At 39.7% G+C, this 21332-nt stretch overlaps 1 protein-coding gene across 2 annotated transcripts; it reads left to right on the forward strand.

The window, feature by feature from the left end:
- Positions 1-10577: 10577 nt before the first annotated feature.
- Positions 10578-20797, forward strand: LOC135467957 (cell division cycle-associated 7-like protein). 2 transcript variants are annotated; one of them, XM_064745909.1, is made up of 10 exons: positions 10578-10912; positions 15188-15265; positions 15816-15887; positions 16100-16267; positions 17727-17807; positions 18377-18520; positions 18691-18777; positions 18936-18998; positions 20115-20251; positions 20667-20797. In XM_064745909.1, the coding sequence occupies exons 3-10, from the start codon at positions 15828-15830 to the stop codon at positions 20686-20688; spliced, it is 762 nt and encodes a 253-aa protein (XP_064601979.1). In that variant the 5' UTR covers positions 10578-10912; positions 15188-15265; positions 15816-15827; the 3' UTR covers positions 20689-20797. The 2 variants fall into 2 exon arrangements, with proteins under 2 accessions (XP_064601979.1, XP_064601978.1); XM_064745908.1 differs by lacking the exon at positions 10578-10912 and adding an exon at positions 13048-13104.
- Positions 20798-21332: the final 535 nt, after the last annotated feature.

Below are 21332 nucleotides of genomic sequence, written 5' to 3' on the forward strand. Positions count from 1 at the left end.
CATTCGTTGACAGCTGGTATACGAATGTCTGTTTACACTGGGACAATTTGCGATGAACGCTTTTAGTGATCGACTGCCGGTAATCCCCTACTCCCCACAGAGAGTGTACTACTTAAAACAACAGCCCTTACAAGGCATCGTGGTATACATTTTCTAAAAATGTGTCTGAAATTATTGAGAATGTACGGTAGTATGTTAAAAATATATGGCTGGCTGGTTTCTCCATATCAACTACTGATTTGTTACTTTCGTGTTCTATGAACAGAGGATCCACTTCATGTGTAACGTCTGTGAGATCTGCCTTTCTCGTGAAGCTGGTCTGAATCTTCTCTTGTTTGAGTGAATTTTAAACGTTTAAACGTTTTGGTATAAAATCCAACATGGCCCAAGCATGTGACCTAGGGAAAAAAAGGGCTACGTAGTGCAGTTCAGGTATAGGGAAATTTTGCTGCAAAGTTTGATGCCAATCGCTCAAATGGTCTAGACTGTAGGTGGTGCACAAAATCAGTGCAATAGTAATAACAGTTCGAATGAGAACTCCAGAACTACCTGTGCGGGCCCCTAATAATTCGAACGAAAACAATAAGTGTCCGCAGGACTAAATGTGTGGAGCTCTTTAAATAAATGTACTTTTTCACAAATTAGAGAGAAATTATGTTCTCTTGATGTACGGAATAGTCTGTAGGAGGGTGCCTTTTGGCACGCTGATAAGGCACTAATATCATTGAGTTTGACAGTTTTCGCCATATTTTGACTTACAATTTATTTGCCACTTAATTTTGACAGTGATGGAGGCTGGGTCTGATGACAGCGTAAAATCTGCACTGAATGTCATTCATCAACAGATCAAGAACCAGAAGGTTGAATTTAAGCTATTGTTCACAACCAGGGGCATGAACTGAGATAGGACAGCCAACAGTCAGTGGCGGGATTTTCGGCTGAAGCAGAGGAGCTGAAAAAAGTTTTATTCAGAGCGGCTGTCGTGTCTGTACCACAGGGATGTGTTATACTGTTTATTATATATAGTCACAGAGTTGAGCTAGAGAAGCTTACGAATATGTACACCAAAACTGGTAAAGGCATGTGGTCTGTAACAACCACTAGAGTACGCAAATGACAGACAAGTGTTGTCGACTGCTTCTTAACACCAAAGCCCCACACATAGAAAGCGCAGAAAATTCACTCCCACAAGTGAATTTGAACCTGCACCTAGTGTGTACTTGTGAACGACAGACAAGCACCCTAACCACCCAAATGACTAGCATCTCACACATGTAATCACATGGACTTTGAGTAGAGGATTGTTAATTTGTCAACATGGATAGATTGTTGTTTTACTTCAAGATACAGCTTGATCCTTAGCCACAATCAGCCACAGTTACCTAGCCGATATTCTACCAATCAGCCAATTAGCCAACTTACTCTCCCTTCTTGAGCCTCCTTCTTCAAATCTAAGTTCTGCGCTTCCTCCAGTTTGGCTTTCTTGGAAGCATCCGCTCCTCCCTGTTATAATGGCAAGATTTTTACGAGAAGTTCATCAGTTAAAGCTAAAATCAGTCAAACTTAACAATTTCCTTACATTCTATTTATATATTTGATAAGTGTGTTTTATGCTGCACCCAAGGATCCTTACAATCAATGAATGTTGTGAGATTGTTGGGTGAAGAAAGTCCAGAAGACAAGCCCAAAAACCCCCACCGCCCCTCATCCTGTAGGATACTCGATACCCTTAATGTTAGCGGCACTGAACCCAGACCCGACTGCTGTTATACATTTATTTTCTTATTTCTCTGAAGATAACTGAAAGGAAATACAACAAATAATATAACTTACACATTTACATATTTGCACCAGAAGAGGGTGGAAACAGATTTGTTGATGTGATGTCAGCACAAAAAAGCTACTGTCTAGGGACACAGAAATAACTTGCACCTGATTGGTTAAAACTGATAACATGGCAGCGCTTTCAATTTTCTCAAGTGTGCAATATTCATTACTTTGAACCGTGATATCTCAGCTGAACGACATGATAAGAAATAAAAAGGCATGCTTTTTAAACTTTTTGTGGGATATTTTATCAACACATATACTTTTGGTCCAGTGTTGTCCCTTCTTTTAATGCTATTCTCAAGAATATTTCACTGAGGCGCCTGCAGGTCGCTGACTTCAGACTGACAAGAGCAGGATTCAGATACAGTAAACTTCCAGTACATGGGTGAGTGGACTGAACTGATCTGGTCCTCAGTACTGACAACCGTCACCCAGAAATTCTCATCAAAGAGATCAAAATTTCCACATGACACCATTTACACAATAGTAGCAAGCACGACTTGCATGCATCAAATATGTTGCAACAAAAATGAAACAATTCAATGTTTCTGTCATGAAGATCTTTACATGAACATGGAAATGAAGAGGACAGTTTTCCATACCCGTTTTGCCTCAGATAAATAGACATCAGGAAACATGCATGCATTGAAACATGCACACAGTACACAATAAGGAAAATATCTTTTGTGAGTTTTGTGGGATGTAGCAGGACACTCTTCAAGAAATGCAGACAAATTTATTCCTTGTTGAGTAACTAACACAAACATGAATGTAGCTGGTTCTTCAGGCATTATGCCTCCTTTGTTCTTCATTTACAGTTCAGTCATATATCATCTCAGCATATCCTTTACACAGCGAAGGTATGCAAATGATGTTACATTCAGCATTTAGGCAATATGGTCTCTATGGAAATCATTTCCTAAATGTTAAACTCTTTCTGTTTCGGAAAAACGCACAAGATATTTTTTCAGCTTAAATCTTCCGTAAGTTTGAAGGTTGTTTTCAGAATCCACACTTTAGCCGTGGTACGAATATCATTTGAGGCATAGTTGAACAGAAGTCAAGGGTAGATAACTCTCTGACCTGTGTAATCTGTGATATCCTCTGGAATGTCCCTGTTAGGGGCCAGAGCCTCGTTATTCCTCCAGTGCTGCTGTAACGCACAATTCTCTAAACTCTCACTGAAGAATATGATGCCATTTACCATACATGTCAATGTTTTTAAACAACATTCTAAAAAAATTGTTTATGGCACGCCTAATTTACAGAGCAAATTAATTAATTTATTTATTTAACTGGTGTTCTACATAGTTTTATCTATTTCACCTACTATGATGGCAAACTGTTTTATGGTTACGCAAATTTAAGCATAATACTTTTACTACGACTGAATTTACATGCATGTCAGTTACACATACAATGTAACTACAGTTAAAGTAAAGCTAATTTCACCTACACAAAAATGAATGCTGAACTAATACTGTATACAAAGTTGGCTACATAAAGCTACAAAGCATATATATTACATGTACAGTATACGTGTACTTACACTTTCTGACAAGTTACTACCATACTTAACCCTACATATATGTCCACAAGTATTCCATTACACATTCCATTTATACTTCTGCAAATGATTATTTGTTCATGAATATACGTGATGGCTGTCAGTTTTTTTTTGAGTGGAGGAAATCAGGGAAATCTTAGGCAATACCAATCCCTGATGGAAGACTACAATGTTGAGGCACTAAGCTTCTGTAGTACACCATCTACCCCCAGAAGCATCTTTCACTGGGATCTTCCTGAAGTCATCGGCAAAAGGCAGGAACATGACATGAAACCCTGGAGGGGTCAGCTGTACTTTACGTTCATCTTGTTCCCCTTCCTGGTAAGCACATCAGACGGTATATACATGTAGTAACAGTTTCAGATATATGGTTATAAAGCTGTGGTGTTTACAGAGCTACAGTGCATTTGCAGACACTTGGACATCTTATTATGAAGTAGTATTATCAGGCACATTATAGATACATAATAAAGTAACAGTACATTTTCAGACATCAAGTTATCCTGCAGTAATGTCAGACACATTTTAGAGTAAAATTGCATTTTGTGGCATCGGGCTGTACTTCAGTCATACAAGACACATTATGGAGTAAGTGCATTTTGAGACATCTGGTTATACTGCAGTCATATCAGACACATTATAGAGTAAGTGCATTTTGTGACATCGGGTTATACTGCAGTCATCTCGGACACATTATAGAGTAAAAGTCCATTTTGTGACATCTGGATATACTGCAGTCATATTAGGTATTTTGTGATATCTGGTTATACTGTAGTCATATCAGACTCATTATAGAGTAAGAATGCATTTTGTGACATCTGGTTATACAGCAGTTATATCAGACGCATTATAAAGTAACTGTGTTTTGTGACATCTGGTTATACTGCAGTTATATCAACACATTATAAAGTAACTGTGTTTTGTGACATCTGGTCATACTGCAGTCATCTCGGACACATTATAGAGTAAAAGTCCATTTTGTGACATCTGGATATACTGCAGTCATATTAGGCATTTTGTGACATCTGGTTATACTGTAGTCATATCAGGCACATTATAGAGTAACAGTGCATTTTGTGGTATCTGGTTATATTGTAGTCATATCAGACTCATTATAGAGTAAGAGTGCATTTACGGACATCTGATTTCGTTCATACTTAAAAGACACATTTTCTACGAGCAATATATATGTGGTGTTAAGACATAACCATAATTACCACCATTTATAATGCAGTGTCAAATACCATATTCTACATATTCTAACATATACCTGGGGTAGAAGAGCAACAAGCATGGTTGTGAGTTTTTCCGGGGAATGTAACGAAATGTAACGGCACTACACCTCTGTCTAAGCACTTTCTCAGGAGGTCTGTGAACAGGATGGTACTGCCAGAAATCATCCGTGGAAAACAAAGGGGAAAAGATTTTCGAAATGTATCGCGTCAAACATTCTATTCCTCAGAGGCACCCAGATTACAGCATACCTCACAGCTCATCAATGGAGAATCTAAAAGCTGCTCTTTCTGAGTAAAACATTACGTGCATGTAACATTTGACTGACATACTGCTAATTTAAAACTCCTTCCTGCAGTTTTTATTTTCCTCTAATTATGAACTGTCTGCTGGCAATTGCAATGTGGATAAATGACATCAACTTCAGTTAAGTAAACAAGTATGTCTTGTAGAAATCCTGCAGCTTTAAATTTGTAAATTTATCAATTTTTAATTCCGTTTTAAATCATACAGCACTTTGTAGTTTACTTCAGAAAACGGTTTAGCCTCTCTCGGCAAGGCCACTGGGATGTACTGAAAATAACGTAAATGTGACTTGTGTTACTCTCTCTCCCGAGGCATCAAATCTTTAGATTTCCTTGACTTCATCCTCCACAAATCGAATCTGTCGTCCTGCATACGTCTGAGCCTTTTTCATATCCAGAGAAATCAACACTTCGCCTGTATCCTGCAATGGTTTACCAGTATGCACTACTCTGGCCATTCATTCCATTTTTTACAACTCAATATTCATTTATACAAACCATGCTATAAAGCTCACCCTGAGGTAAAATTTACTATGTGGTTTGCTAAGGGCTCACCTTGAGGTCAGATTTACTATGTGCTTTTCTACGGGCTTGCCCTATGGTAAGATTTACTATGTGGTTTGCTAAGGGCTCACCTTGACGCTAGATATACTATGTGCTTTGTTAAGGGCTCACCCTGAGATAAGATTTGGTATGTGGTTTGCTAGGGGCTCAACCTGACGTAAGATTTGCTATGTGGTTTGCTAGGGGCTCAACCTGACGTAAGATTTACTTGTTTCAGTATCAAAGACGTATGCCGATCACAGATTCGTTTTCTAGAAAGAGCAAACATAAACTTCTTCATAAAGTTCAGACTAGTTGTAAGGCAAATATACAAAAAGATTTCTTTTAACACCTACAGATTAATTTTATTAAGATTAACACGTTGCACTGCTACCCACTGTTCTGAGCCAGTAAGGCAGACAATTACGCTGCTCATAATGGTGTTGACTGTTGATCACAAACCTCCTCAGTTGTCTATGTCTAGACACTGTGATAGTTTATATGTTGAAGTGAATATCCCCTCTCCGTAGCAACGTATTCTGCAAACGTTCGGAGTTGTAATAGCCTTCTCTGTTTCTCAGAGTCCCAACCTTCATCCTCGTACCAAATAACGGGTTATTTGCCATGTTACCATCACCGGTCGATCGTCCAAATATTCAGTTGTTAGTGGGAAGACACCATCGCACTGCCCCTAAACATCGTTCACACAAAACATTCCGGGGGTCTCCGTGGCTCAGTTGGTTAGCACGCTAGCGCAGCGTAATGACCAAAGAGCCTCTCACCAGTGCGGTCGCTGTGAGTTCAAGTCCAGCCTCATGTTGGCTTCCTCTCCCGCCGTACGTGGAAAGGTCTGCTAGCAACCTAGCGGATGGTCGTGGGTTTCCACAGGGCTCTGCCCAGTTTCCTCCCACCACAATGCTGGCCGCCGTCGTATAAGTGAAATATTCTTGAGTACGGCGTAAAACACCAATCAAATAAATAAATCAAATCATTCCGCACGTAGATACATAAACACGATGTCATTAGAGAAGGTAGGGAAAAGAAGTTCCATATTTAGCGCTTTAGTACATAATGATCCACCATTTATCCGAACGTAAATATTCATACGCTGACTTTTACATGCCTAGAACAATTTGGAGGTTTCCACTTCAAAATTTGTCATCTTGAATCGAACACTGTTAAATAAATGTGTCAAAGGAAAGCTTTTGCTATCTTTAAAATAACGCAAACTATTCTAGGTATGGATGCTTACCCCGGGCATTCTGTTTTTCTCGAATGAATAAATAAGTCAATATGAGAGGTTATTCCATAGGCATATCTTTAGCATGTGCATGTACACTGGTTTATGCAATGTATTTGAATTTGGATGAAATAAGTTTTCGGGTGCAGAATTTATTTATTTACTTATTTATTTGATTGGTATTATACGCCCTATTCGAGAATATTCCACTTACTAGTATACGACGTGGGCCAGCATTATGGCCGGAAGAAAGCGGGCTGAGCCCGGGAGAAACCGACGACCATCCGCAAGTTGCTGCAGACCTTCCCACGTACAGCCGGAGAGGGAGCCAGCGTGAGCTGGACATGAACTCACAGCGACCGCGTTGGTGAGAGGCCCCTAGGTCATTACGCAGAGCTGGCTCGCTAACCAACTGAGCCGAGCGCAGAATGTCATTTATGCTCCAACATGTAAATACGCAAAACACATTTACTTTGTTTATTTATTTGATTGGAGTTTTACGCCCAACTCAAGAATATTCCACTTATACGACGACGGTCAGCATTACGGTGGGAGTAAATCGGGGATACCCACCATCAAAGGTTGTTGGCAGACTGATTTCACAGCGACCGAATGGGCGAGTCTCCGAAAACGCTCTAATTTCATGAAACATCCGCTCTTAAATTTGCTTGAATGACAATGACTGTAGCAGGTGTAAAACATAACTCTTTTCTTGATCATAATCTAGAACATGCCCGGCCATAAAAACAGTGATAAACAGTTTACTGTTTACCAAATAATAAATTGTCTGGGCAAATTCTCGAGAAAAAGTATGGGTTTCTTAAACAAAATACAATTACATAAGTAAACTGGGAAATGTATAAAATAAACGCTTATTCTGTGTAATGAAAATTATAGTCATTTTATAGGCACTGAAATCGAGAGAAAAATATCCAATTTATGCATTTGATTGGTGTTTTACGCGGCCAGCATTAAAGTGAACATAAAATCATACATCGACTAAACATGAAGTAATTAGTAAAGGAGAATTCCAGTAATGTTCTAAAAATATCTGAAATATTGTACAAATCTTACCAACAAAATAAATAGCAAACGATCGTCAATAACTAGCCACTCATTTGGTGACTCCATTTTGTCATGTTATAACCATCTAGGGACGTCACAAAACCTAGGAGCTCTCCCGTGCCGTCGGTATTAAACAATATGCCAATGAGAAAATATTCCATTTAGTCTGGCGCTCGGTTTGGGCGACCTTCGTGGGCACAAGCGTCGTATTTTAGCTGTCCTGCTCGTTTTCATCTTCGACCTGCATTAGGACTAGCTGACTGTACAGACATCGGGCAATTTACCGACAATAGCCGGGCCTGCTGATTTATAACAGACTTTTTCATGCAGATTTCCAGAAGACATTTGCGTAATAAATCTGACTTTGCTAAGGAAAACTACTGCAACGCCACAATATTTTTCTTCAAACAATAACTATCCCTGGGCGGTTTTCTTTCCAGCTCACCCTGACAAGTTACTGCAATCTCCTGGCCAAGATGTACGCACAATTGTGACACGGCCAGCCTTTATCAGATCCCTGTCCATAAATGTGTGGTCCAAAATGCATCAGTTTAACATTTAAACTAACCGCAAAATCCGAGTTATTGCATTTACCAACTGTAAAAAACCACGCTGTCAACGGCAAACCCCTCAACTGTCTGTTACTTCTTTTAAATCACCCTTTCAATCTGTCGTTCTGTTTTCTCGCTCCTTGGTGAAATATTGGCGTCGACAGTTCGGAGTTTGGCAGCAGTGGCCTTGTCCTGACCGTTGATAAGTCTTTGGAGGGTCAACCCCTCCCTTCCCTCCATATTTTTGCTGTAGTTTACATTCTTAGGCAAGCAGATGCTCAGTGACCTGTTGACAGCTTGGTACTTTTGAGTGCCAGTGTTCATCCGGAGACTGATGACGGCCGTCTCGCCCAACTTCATGCACAGTAGGCCTACTTCGGTCAATAGTTTCCTGTCGTTGTCGTCCATGTTGAAAGGGTAGAGTTTACTGGTGGATAAAAACAAGGACTTCCGCCACCAGTTTTGGGGTTCTCTTCCGGAACCAACCACACTATTCATGCGGCACGTGGAGCAGTCACCACCGTAACACCTGAATGTTGCCTCTGCGACAGGGTAAGTAAGGCTCCGCCGAGTGAGCACAAGTTGCATGGTGACGAGTACTGTTGCCTTTATGGACAGTGGTTAGTTTTCTGGGTTAGAGGCTATTTCATATTGACGACGTGTTCACAACTATTATATATTGGTATTAGATATGTAATACTTTTTTGTGTACACTATTGTGACTATAATGCTTCCATTGGTAGAACCATTTGAAGACTCTTGTTATGAGAGAAGGGAAGGTTTATCTACATCCGTATGTACAAGGGTACAAGAGATTTGGGTATGAGAGTATCCATGGCATGGCTTCGTTTAACACGGTTGGTTTGAGCTGTCGCTTATTTGCCTGTCATCGCTCTATGCTTGTATCTGTTATCCTTCCAGGTATGTGAAAGTATTTATTAAGTTTACATGACCCTTTTTCAGTCGTTTTGTAAGCGTAAAGGTCACTGTTGTTGTTTGACTTTCTGTCAGGTGTTCTGCTGTGACCTTGTCAATGTGCGTTTAGCTGTGTAATTACGTGATCAGAGTTTGGCTGATCGCCGTTACTCAGTTTGACATGTTTTACATGGTTCATGTAAGCCTACAACAGGTATACGTAACTGGAAACGGAAGTAATGAGTATTTCCGGTGTCTACAGTGTGATGTACAAGAATTGATAAGTGGATGTAACATGTGACTAATTTGGTATGCTGTCTGCAGTCATTTGAGTATCCATGACATGGCTGTCGCCTCCCCAAACGCGGTGGGTTTGAGTTAAGCTGTCGCTTATTTGCTTGTCATCGCTCTATTCTTGTATCTGTTATCCTTCCAGGGTTGCATACTACTGTCACACATATGAATGGGCTCAGTCCAAATGTAAAATCAGAGGAAGGAAATAAAGATCATAGCCACAAGCAAGTCAGCGTTGTTCTCGCTGTGAAACTGAAGGACCGGTAAACCCCACTCCGGTTAATCCTCCTCAACTCTGGGTAGCTTCTTATAAAATCTTGTGGTCCTGTTTCTTCCTTTCAATCTGTCGTTCTGTTTTCTCACTTGTAGGTGAAATACTGGCGCCGACAGATCGGAGTTTGGCAGCAGTGGGTTTATCCTGGCCGTTGTTAAGTGTGTGGATGGTGAACGCCGCCTTTCCCTCCATATATTGAACAATATACAACATTTTAGTATTCCTGCGCTTGAAAATGGAGACATTAAGAGCTGAAATTACTGTGAAAATCGAAAATTTCAGTGTTTGGAGTGAAAACGGAGCCTGTCGATTGTGGACTGGACAATTGATGAGGGATGACTGCCATGGCCTTGCCTCATACAAAGACCCGGTCAGACATTGGTGGAAGAAAAAAAACATTAGTAGACTTGTTTGTTTGGCCAGGCAGAGGGTCTTACATTTAGATCCTCAGACATAAGTTGAGAAAATTTATTATTTATTTGTTAATTTCTTTCATTTAGCGACAAAAGCACTGACAAATTATGTACACAATTGGGGGTTTCAAATGTCTAGCTTATGTGTGATCTGTTGGGGTGTTGTCCAGTTGAACCTTGGCGTAGTCAATTTTCTCTTCTCCATCAGAAGCCCAGAACTGGATGTGCTCTTGGAGTTTTGTGGCTGTATTGCGGAGTAATCTCCCCTTAACTGTCTATTGCTTCTTTTATAAATATTATGGTCCTGGTTCACCATTTCAATCTGTCTTTCTGTTTTCTCACTTATAGGTGAAAGACTGGTGCCTACAGCTCGTAGTTTTCAAAAGTGAACTTTTCCTGGCCGTTGATAAGTCTGTGGATGATGAACCAAGCCCTTCCCTCCAAATTTCTGCTGTAGTTTACATTCTTAGGCAAGCAGATGCTGAGTGACCTGTTGACAGCTTGGTTCTTTTCAGTGCTAGTGTTCATCCGGAGACTGACGAAAGTTGTCTCGCTCAACTTCATGCGCAGTACTTTGGTCAATAGTTTCCTGTCGTTGTCGTCCATGTTGAAAGGGCAGAGTTTACTGGTGAATAAAAACACACTTCCGCCACCAGATTTGGCAGCAGCGTGATACGTTTTGGTGGGTATATCTAGGATGTGGTTTGCATTGATTTCCGTCTTGATTGAGCCATTTTGAAGCTTCTTGGTGCTATTTATTTTGTCGAAATATCCATTTTGATGAAACATTGGTAAATACTGATCAGTGTAGGTCAGTGTTTGGAGTGAAAACGCAGCCTGTCGTCCGTGGACTGGTCCATTGACGAGGTATGACTGACATGGCCTTGACTCATACAAAGTCCTGGTCCACATCGATGGAAGAAAAAACATATCAGTAGACTTGTTTGTTTGGCCAGGCAGAGGATGTTACATTTAGATCCAAAACTTCATTGCTCACACACGTCACAACACATGCTGAATAAATGTGGACCACATAAACTTGGAACTGCATGGTGTCAATAACATAAGGCAATGCTACTGCAATGTAGGGCACTGTCTCATTAAAAATAATAAATAAACAACCGGATGTGTTATGTTTTGCTCAGTTTCTGTATTTGTTAATTTCTTTCGTATGCGACAACAGCCCTGACAAATTGTTATAAATATACAAATGGCAGCTGTCTATCTCATCTCAATAAGGCGGGCTATCCACCTCACCTCATTGAGGCGGGGTGTCAGCAGGATCTGAAACTGAGTTTGGAAAACAAAGTATTAACATCCCCTGCCCAACCCCACAATACACAGTCCATGAATACAACTAATGAAGGTCAGGAGGAGCATTCTGTTCACGTTTACTTTTATGAAGCTATAAAAAGTCCTCAAGAATTTAAAAAATAAAGAAACAAAGAAACAAACAGCGCACTCCAATCGAGCAGACATAAGTTGTTAGGTCTTTAAGCTGTTAATGAACACTTAACAAACTCTAAAAGATTTAACAAAGGTTTCAGGACGTTTTAAATGCCAGGACTAGGGTGCATTTCAGAAACAATTAACGCCAAACAAGTAGTAAAACATGGGATTAAAATGTCATATATTTCTTTTGTAACTATGCTTCAATGAGGAAAAGGGGCCATGGCTCAGTTGGTTAAAGCGCTAGTACAGCGTACTGACCCAGGAGCCTCTCACCAATGCGGTCGCTGGGAGTTCAAGTCCAGCCCACGCTGACTTCCTCTCCAGCTGTACGTGGAAAGGTCTGTCAGCAACCTGTGGATTGTCATGGGTTTCCCCCGGGCTCTGCCCGGTTTCCTTCTACCATAACGATGACAGCTGTCGTATGAGTGAAATATTCTTGAGTGCGGCGATCAAATAAAATAAATAAATCAATCAATGAGAAAAGTGTAACCTTGGTGAACATAGGTTGCCTAGGGTTACCATAGGTTACCATACACAGATTTAGTGTAACCGATTTTACATGTTGGCCAGGGGCCTCCGTGCCAGCACGGTGTGATGACCCAGGGGCCTCTGACCTGGGATTACGATAGACAATGAAAATTTAAAGTTATAAATTTAAAACTGATATTGTGGTTGAAAGCCTATACATAAGTTTTCTTGCATTCTACCAAGGCTATTGGTACAAAAGAACTACAAAAAAGTGCTTCTGTTCCAACACAAGGAACAAAAAATCATGACAGATTGGTTGTATTTAATTGCAAATGCCTATATTTGGTGGCAGGACGTTTTGCACTTTAATGTGGTTAGCTTTGGTGTGAACATGCAGCTCAGAGAAATTTTTACATATGTGAGTTCAGTGGTCTAGTAATGGATTGCTCGATTATAATATTAAATAATCAAAAATAAAACCTTTTTTAATTACCGTCATTTTTGAACCGTTTTCTTTTTAACTGCACTATTACGTTAATGAATCTACACTGCACGGATGTAACGTACACACATTTATGGCGTACTCGAGGTATGTAGGCATACGTACTTTAAAGTTATTTTTAGAATTCGCTGGTCAACCATCATGACGTCACCGACCTTAGTGCAACCTATGCGTTTAAACCTTAGTAAAAAGCCTCCACAAAAGACCTGAAAACGACGCCTCTTTTTCGCGGGAGATTTTGGCACTGTGATTTTCGGTACCTCGTCAAGACATTGATCGTTAGTAACACAAAATACGAAACATACAGTTGCGTGGAGAGTGCGTCAATTCGCAGGGTGTTGTGGGATACCCCGGGAAATACGCTCACGTGGTTCATCATTCAGTTCATTCAGCCGTTTCCGCTAGTTCGTATGCTGACTGAAGAAGATAGCGTTGAACAGAAAATGGCTCAGGTATGGCCAATATTCTGCGAATTGTTGATTTGGAAATAGATTTTGGCACTGGTGTAGTTTCTTCTAAGTGAGCTTTTTCTTAAAAGTTGCACGAAAGACGGCGATCTAAATTCGAAATACCGGTACTTGAACTCCCTATTGCTAAAGAAAACATGCAGTTTCGCGACGCAATGTTGCCAATACGTAACATCCATGGTTAATAACAATTTTTTTCACAAGTTGTATCTCTGGAATTTCTTTGCCTTTGGGAGGTTTTAGAATTTTGTGTAGAAGAGCGATCTGAGCACAAGCTGAAATGGGGCTGTGACTGATGATCATGGTGGATAGTGGGGTGGGGTGGGGTGGGGTGATGGTGTGGGTGGGGTCAGAGATACGAAAAAACTTTTAACAAACTTCTTATTTCCTTTGGTCAAAGTATTGACATATAACTTTACTAACTGTAGTAACTTTTAAATGTTTTCTATTTTTTTTTTTTTTTTTTTAACAAGTGGCTTCAGCGAAACACTCAAATTAAAAAAAAAAATGTCATCTGATAACATATGCATTGATACCAGTTATGCGCCTTTTTTGGCAGACCTATACCTGTTTTCATATCAATACGACTCCATGCAGAAATTTGTTATAGTAAAGTATCCTTATTTGGATATCAGTATACCAAAGGATCCTGCATATGGCGTATACATATCTCACCTCGTAGCATTTTGTGAAATTGTGATGACTTTAATCTGCGTCACAAGTTGTTAGTTTAAAAACTAGCTCCATCAAACACCTTCATTCTAAGTTTCTAAAATTTTACAATGAGCATAACACTCTCGTTGGCAGGTATGGACAGAGCGTTCAGAATCTCTGGTGGTCTGCATTGTGATCAACCACAGACGGCGCTGTTATCCTTATGTACATATCTATCGCGTACATGGTATTTAACAACACAGATGCCGCTGCTTACCGAGTGTAACCGTCTATCTTGTACACAGCTATTATACAGACCGGCATGTCATGTTTAACATCTTAGATGGCGCCTCTTGTAGCATGGGACACTTACATATTAATGGGAAAGAAGTAATCGCCCATTGCTTTTGAATCACAATCTGTTCAGTTAAGGTCTGTAATGCTCACCTATTTTGAACTGTATCTAATACTGCTTAACCTGGGGCTAGGGGCCGTAAAGTTAGCCATGCTTATTACATCTGCATGATGCCTTTATGAACAGTTGCAATCAAAGTGCGACTGAGATACCCTCGCCATTTAGCGTATTATGTTACAGCGATTTTGTAGGTGTGTCCATCCGTCTGTATTCATGTCCGGGCTATACTTCAAATGTTTTCCACATAGTTTTAATTTTTGGGGGATACATAAACTCACATTTATTGATTTCCGCTGTTGTCATGGTAACCAGACAGCCATTTCCTTATATATACTATATAAATAGATATGATTTTGTGCCTGGGCTGCAACTCCAACTGTTTTCGGCATAAAGTTTTCATTTGTGGTGGACACATTTGGCCACTTGGGTGGTTGTCATTGTAACCACATACCTATCATCAACATCCATAAAGATTTTCCTCAGCCGTTATACTCGCCACAATGCTGCTGGTATTCTTTTATACATTTTAAGCAAATGCATTAGTTGGGGCATGTATTGTGTTCACCTCAACTTCTGTTTCAATCTTCCGAGTTTGTTTGTCCAACATCACTCATGATCAGCCAAAGTATGTTGTTTGACAGTACTCTTGGATTGCTCTGGGAAGGTCTGGCAGCAACCTGCAGATGGTCGTGGGTTTTTCCTGGGCTCTGTCCACTTTCCTCCCACCATAATGCTGGCCGCCGTTGTGTAAGTGAAATATTTTTGAGTATGGCGTAAAACACCAATCGGACATTAGATTTGGCCCCAAAACAATGTCAGCACACTCCATTTAAAAACCTGTCTGGCAAATGACAGCAGAAGATATAGATTTATTCTGTATTTTAGCTACGTTAAAATAGCCAAATTCCATCCCCACTCGACCCTCACTTAGCGTGAAATTAGCCAATCATGCCATGTGTTTTAAAACAGCAAACATCTATTTTGTTCTTTTGGTTTCAGGGAAAGAAAATTCCACAGCCTAACATAAGTGAATATGAACTATTACGAAGAAAGAATATTGAAGATAATCAAGCTGTGGTAATTGCATATTTGTATGAGTTATTTATGTGTTATGTTAATGGATTTATTGCACTCCTTTGGGGGCCTCCATGGCTCAGTTGGCTAGTGCGCTAGGGCAGCATAATGACCCAGGAGCCTCTCACCAATGAGTTCAAGTCCAGCTCATGCTGGCTTCTTCTCCGGCCGTAAGTGGGAAGATTTGCAGCAACCTGCGGATGGTCGTGGGCTTCCGCTGGGCTCTGCCCGGTTTCTACCCACCATAATGCAGGCCACCGCCGTATAAGTGAAATATTCTTGAGTACGGCGTAAAAACCCCAATCAAATAAATAAATATTGAACTCCTGTAGATAATTTGTCATATGCTCGCTTCAGTCAATTACATTTAAAGTTATAATCTGATCACATAGGTCATATCAACGTACACCGGTTGAACATCATTATTGTATTGAAATTTTTCTCCTTAGATGTCTTAAAAGTATTTTGAGCCATGTAGTAGGAGTCCTGCAATCTTTATACATGTTGATTGCTTTATGTTTGTTTCTTTTTTTTTCTGATTTTTGCTGTGTAGTTGGCCAAGTTAATGGCTGACCTGAAGGATCAACTTCCCCCAGCCAGACTCCCTGTGCAGTCTCCACCACGGGTAAGTCACAAACCTTGAAGTGAGACTGTGATGATTGCATTGTGTGTGTGTGTGTGTGTGTGAGAGAAGATGAAAGGGGAGAGGATCTATATTTACTGAAGAACATGGATGCCAAAATATACTATTCTGAAGTTTATGACTAATTTTATAAATGATTTGTTCATCACCCTCAATTTTGTTTTTCATGCTTTGATGTCAATATTGTTATTAAGAAAGCCAAGCGTAGAGTCTCTGAACCGCTGATCATGAGGAGGAACCCCTGTAGGAGTGCGCGGTTCAACCCCTTGTCCTCACCCAGAACCACACGGCAGCGACGGGGCTCGGTGTCATCGTCAGTGTCTTCATCCTCTTCATCCACCTCACCCCTATCATCACCTGAGGTACCCACACCATTCATGTTGCTGTTTCACCTTTTTTTCTCGTGGTTAGAACATCAGGAGACCAGGGCGGGATACGTGAAATCGTCTTAACGCAACTGCCATCATGGCATAATGCCTACAACTGCTGGGGGGCCTCCGTGGCTCAGGAGTCTCTCGCCAGTACGGTCCCTGTGAGTTCAAGTCCAGCCCATGCTGGCTTCCTATCCGGCCGTAACTTGCAGATGGTCGTGGGTTTCCCCCGGGTTCTGCCCGGTTTTTCTCCCACAATAATGCTGGCCGCTGTCGTATAAGTGAATTATTCTTGAGTAAGACACCAATCAAATCAATAAAAAAATAAATACAACTGCTGACTGTCACAGTAGTTACATGTGTACAATGCTTTTAAGTGCATTGTGAATACAGCTCCTGCATTAAGAGCTTTAGGCGTAGACGTGTGAACCGTTTTGTACAGTTACAAGGGGATAGGCCAAGCTCTGGATGTCCTGACGTCAGAATACTGCGGCAAGACCTTGTCTTATGTATTCAGTGTGGCGAAAATGAGGCAGCAGCATAAGATCACACAAATTTTAATTATTGTTTTACTGAGAATTATTCTTTTTTCAGTGTCGGAAGAGAGTATGAAAATAAAAAATGAAAATCATGTAATTTGTGGAAAACGTAGAGAATGTGGCGTCATTTGCCTGATGAAGACATAATTAGGTGATCAAAAAGCCTTGAAAAGGAAGAAAATCATGAAAAACATCAGGGTGGAGTTTTTTTTTGTTCCCATTCTTGGAATTTTTAGTGTCATGTTGCCCGTAAATACAAAAATAAAATTGTTGCCTAAATATGTCATCATTGGATAAGCTGCTGACGGGAAACTTGGTGTGTATTTGAGGAAAATTACTGTCGAAAGCAACCTTTAACTTCAAGCAAATAAACAAGAAATTGACTTAAGCTTGTTCTCAGCAGTGTAAGATAGTCTGAAGTATAGCACCTAAGCCACCAGCATTGACCAGTGTATGTCGGGATGTGTGGTCAGTCCCTTGGTGAGGCAAAGTTGTTCAAAGATTACACCACCCTAAAAAAAAATTATTTTTTTTTTCGTTTTGTTTTGGCATAACCCCACTGTGAACTTCTGAGAAGGGCCCTTTCTTTGGAGGATCAGTCTGGTTTTACCCAGTGAAATTATTTTTAATGATGGCCTTAACCAGTTGTTTCATAAACCCTTCACCCTGATAACACGATATGTCCATATGTCATGTTTACAAACGGTTGGTTCCCAGATCAACAAAAGAATAACTTTGTTATCCTGTGCACAAGTTATCAATTACTAACACATTTTGATCGATAGATTCATCCATTTTCTTATCACTGTTTGTAACTTGCTCGCTGTGTGAAAGTACTGTGATGTGACATCGTATTTACTGTAGTAACACAGCTATCCGTGAATGAAGTTACTCTCTTTGTTTTCTTTCAGAAACTTGTCGTTCGGTTTGGATTTTTTCGTAAGAAGGGGGAAGAAATCGATAATTCAGACCCTCTTTATATTCCAGAAGATGTAAGCAGTCAATTAATAATTTACATTATTAAAAAATATGAAAATTTTCAGTGAAATGATTTTTTAACCTTCCAACATCCTATTTTTTGACTTTTAAGGTCTTTTGACGTCTGCCTCAATGCAATCTCAGACATTTATTGATCAATTGATTGAATTGTTTAAGGCTTATATGGCGGCCCCAGTGGCCAAGTGCTGGCGCAGCACATTGACTCAGGAGCCTCTGAGTAATTTCGTTAGCTACACTTCATTTCAAGTCCAGCTAGCATTGACTTCCTCGCTGTTCTCCTGCAGGAATATCTAGTTTCATCCCACCATAATGCTGAAACAGAAACATACAGTCAAATATATAAATAAATTATAAATCAAGGCTGATTTATTTGCATATCTTTTTGGCATTTATGCTGGTTACAACACAAAATGGAGACTGCAGAGTGAGGGAAATAGTTTCCAGCTAGAGTCATGCAGTTAGTAAGGGTGGATTGTCTGTTTTTCAAAATTTAGCGCGGTTGACAATTTTAGGAAACAGTGGTGTTAAAAAAGAATTCCGGTGTGTTCAAATGTTGGAGCAGGAAGACGAAGAGAGCTGTGCTTTACCATCCCCGAAAAGGAAAGCACGTGTGGACAGAGAGGTGAAAAGTGCAGAAGAAATCACGGAGGAAGACCTTGCCATGGTGGCTGTGCATGTCAGTGAGAAAAGATACGACAGTTATTATGTAAGTCTTCTTTAAGAGTGTTTTGAAGAATGTTACTGAAAACCGTTGAAGCAAGCAAACACCCCCCCCCCCCATGTTTTCATGTACATGAAAATACTAACTCTTCTGATCTTTCAGTCTATAAACAACTAGTAGTTGTGTTCTCTTAACTTTTTATGCTTTCTTTTCAGGGTACTTCATGCCATCAATGTCGACAGAAGACGTTTGATATGAAAACAATTTGCAGATCAGAGAGTTGTGTTGGTGTTCGTGGACAGGTTAGTGTTTCTTCTCCATATTTAATAAATTTACTGTTTAATAAATTTATTAAAGGTAATCATTAGTGTAAATGAGCCAGAAAGTTCAAAAAACTTTCTCTTGATGGAAATTTGCATGTAGACATGGTAAAGTTGTTAATGATTGCTTTGGCTTTCAGTTCTGTGGCCCGTGTCTAAGAAATCGCTATGGAGAAGATGCGAAGCAGGCTTTAAAAGATCCAGTGAGTATTTGATACTTTTTACTGTAATTCTTCAACCTTTTCACATGTTTGCAAGGTGTTTATTCCAACATATTCTGAAGGCATTATTCTGTGTTGACTGATAAAATTATAGTTTTTGTGAAACCCTCAACCTGGCCAATCCAACTAATGGAGATTTGTCTCGAAATTTGAATTAAAAATGTGCATAAATTACACTGAAAGTCACTGTTTCATATGCAAAAAGGTAGGGGAATTAGGAAATTGAATCCGATTTGGTTGAGAGTAAACCAGTTGTAGACTGATAGGTGTAGGTCCTAAAAAAGACAGTGAACAGCCATTGGCTTTACTGTTGCGTGCCAGAGATATGCTTGTCCAAGTTAAGAATAATTATTGCTACAGTAAATTTGGGAGGTGGTGGGGTGGGGGGCAGTTTGTCTTAGTCAGCATCTATATATATTTGGCAACTATAGTAGATTTTGTCAAAATTACTCTTCTGGGCTCAATCGATTAGGTGGCATTTTCACTATTAAAAAAAAAGTGGTTGGTAACGTTTGTGAGGCTGTTTAAGCAGTATTATGTTCGTTGAAGATGACTTCCATCAACATAGTGTTCATTATGTGAGAAAGTTGGGTCAGTGACATGCTTAGAGGTGGTTGTTTATGCCAGGAGCTCTGGTTTCCTCCGCCCATGTAACTCATGTCCATTGTATAAGTGAAAAATTCTTGAGGATGGCATTCAGGAACAGTCAAATCAATAAATCATATGTACAAATGGATGTTGCGCTGTTTCAGGTGTGATTTCATATCAGGAGGTTAAGTACCTGGAGAAAGACAGTATTTTCAATTGGGCTCTTCCTTGTTTACTCAACCTTTAAAACCTGACAACAGTAATGTTAGTCAAATGCTGGTGCCTCCTTCTGTCTTGTGGGGAAAGTCTGACAGCAACCTGTGGATAGTAGTGGGCTCCTCCCAGGTTCTGCTTGGTTTCCTCCCACCGTATTACTGGTCACCGTGGTATAAGTGCAATACTCCTGAATACTGTGTAAAACAAATGAATTGAGACCAACCTTCAAATATGAGGTGTACTGTGAAACAAAATCAATGTGTGCTAATATATACATTTGTCTTGAACTTCAAGGACTGGACTTGCCCAGCTTGCAGAGGGATTTGTAACTGTAGTTTCTGTCGAAAGAAGAAAGGAAGGTCTTGCACCGGAATTATGATTCATCTGGCCAGAGAACAGGGCTTTGATAATGTCAATGAGTATTTACAAAGGTAGGCAAATTTATGTTGATTTATGTCACACCAGCCTTTGGTTAAAGAGTGCCTTTATGCTGTGTTGCTCTCACTTTAACTGATTGGCCCATTCACAATGAGATCAGTTGAATCCAGGCCTTGCTGGGTCATCTATGGTTTAAAGTCACAAGGTTTGGCAGGTACAAATGGTAGTTTTGGTTTTGTCAAGGATTAGAGTGATTATTAGCATTAATATTAAGTGTATAAATAAATACATATTATGCATAACGCAACATAAGATTATGATGTTCTGTCGACAACAAAATTATTTCACTTCAAGTGTATTGAAGTATTCAGATATCAAAATGAATACAAGATGATATTGGTTAAAACATATGTATGCTACTTTGACGAACTTGGGAAGTAATTTTGCTTTGTTTTCACTTGATTTCAGCTTGAAGAAGTCAGGAAGGTAGAGCATATACTATTTCCAGATTGATTCAGAGGCAGCCATTGTTGTTCACTCATTGCGCGGTTTTAAGTGATAGGTGAATAAAATCCAAGTCATGTTTAGAAAGGAATGTAAGGAATGTAGACACCTTTGCTTTTTGTGTGTGTGGAAAACTGATGCGTGTGTACATTAATTTTATTGGTTAACTTTTTACTTTTTAGTCTTTAGATGTTGTTTGCATACTTCATTGATTCATGAATGAGTTTATATTGCCACTATCAAATACGCTTCATTATTTTTGTTCAGAGGCCAAATTTAAAGACTTGAAGTAATGAACACCATAAAATAATTTGTATCTTTCTGCTTTTGCATTGTTAGGATAGCTATGCTAATTTCATGTGTTAGTATTTTATAGTGGATCTAGCATCTTCAGTGTTATACTAGCTAAAACGATTTGTGTATTTTGCCTGTAAGCTATGTGTTGTTCTTAATAAGTTACATGTTACGTTTACAAATTAAAGAAGAAAATTGAAATATCAAACAAATACCATTGAAAAAGTATGCATTTCCTCCCATAAAACAAATTCTAACATGTATATCAAGTTGATCAATTATAAATAAAGTCAGCGCCAACATCTGCTGTGGGCAACTCCATTTTGCCTATGAACT

The sequence above is a fragment of the Liolophura sinensis genome, chromosome 6, assembly GCF_032854445.1.
Source record: "Liolophura sinensis isolate JHLJ2023 chromosome 6, CUHK_Ljap_v2, whole genome shotgun sequence".
In the NCBI taxonomy this organism is placed as follows: Eukaryota; Metazoa; Mollusca; class Polyplacophora; order Chitonida; family Chitonidae; genus Liolophura; species Liolophura sinensis.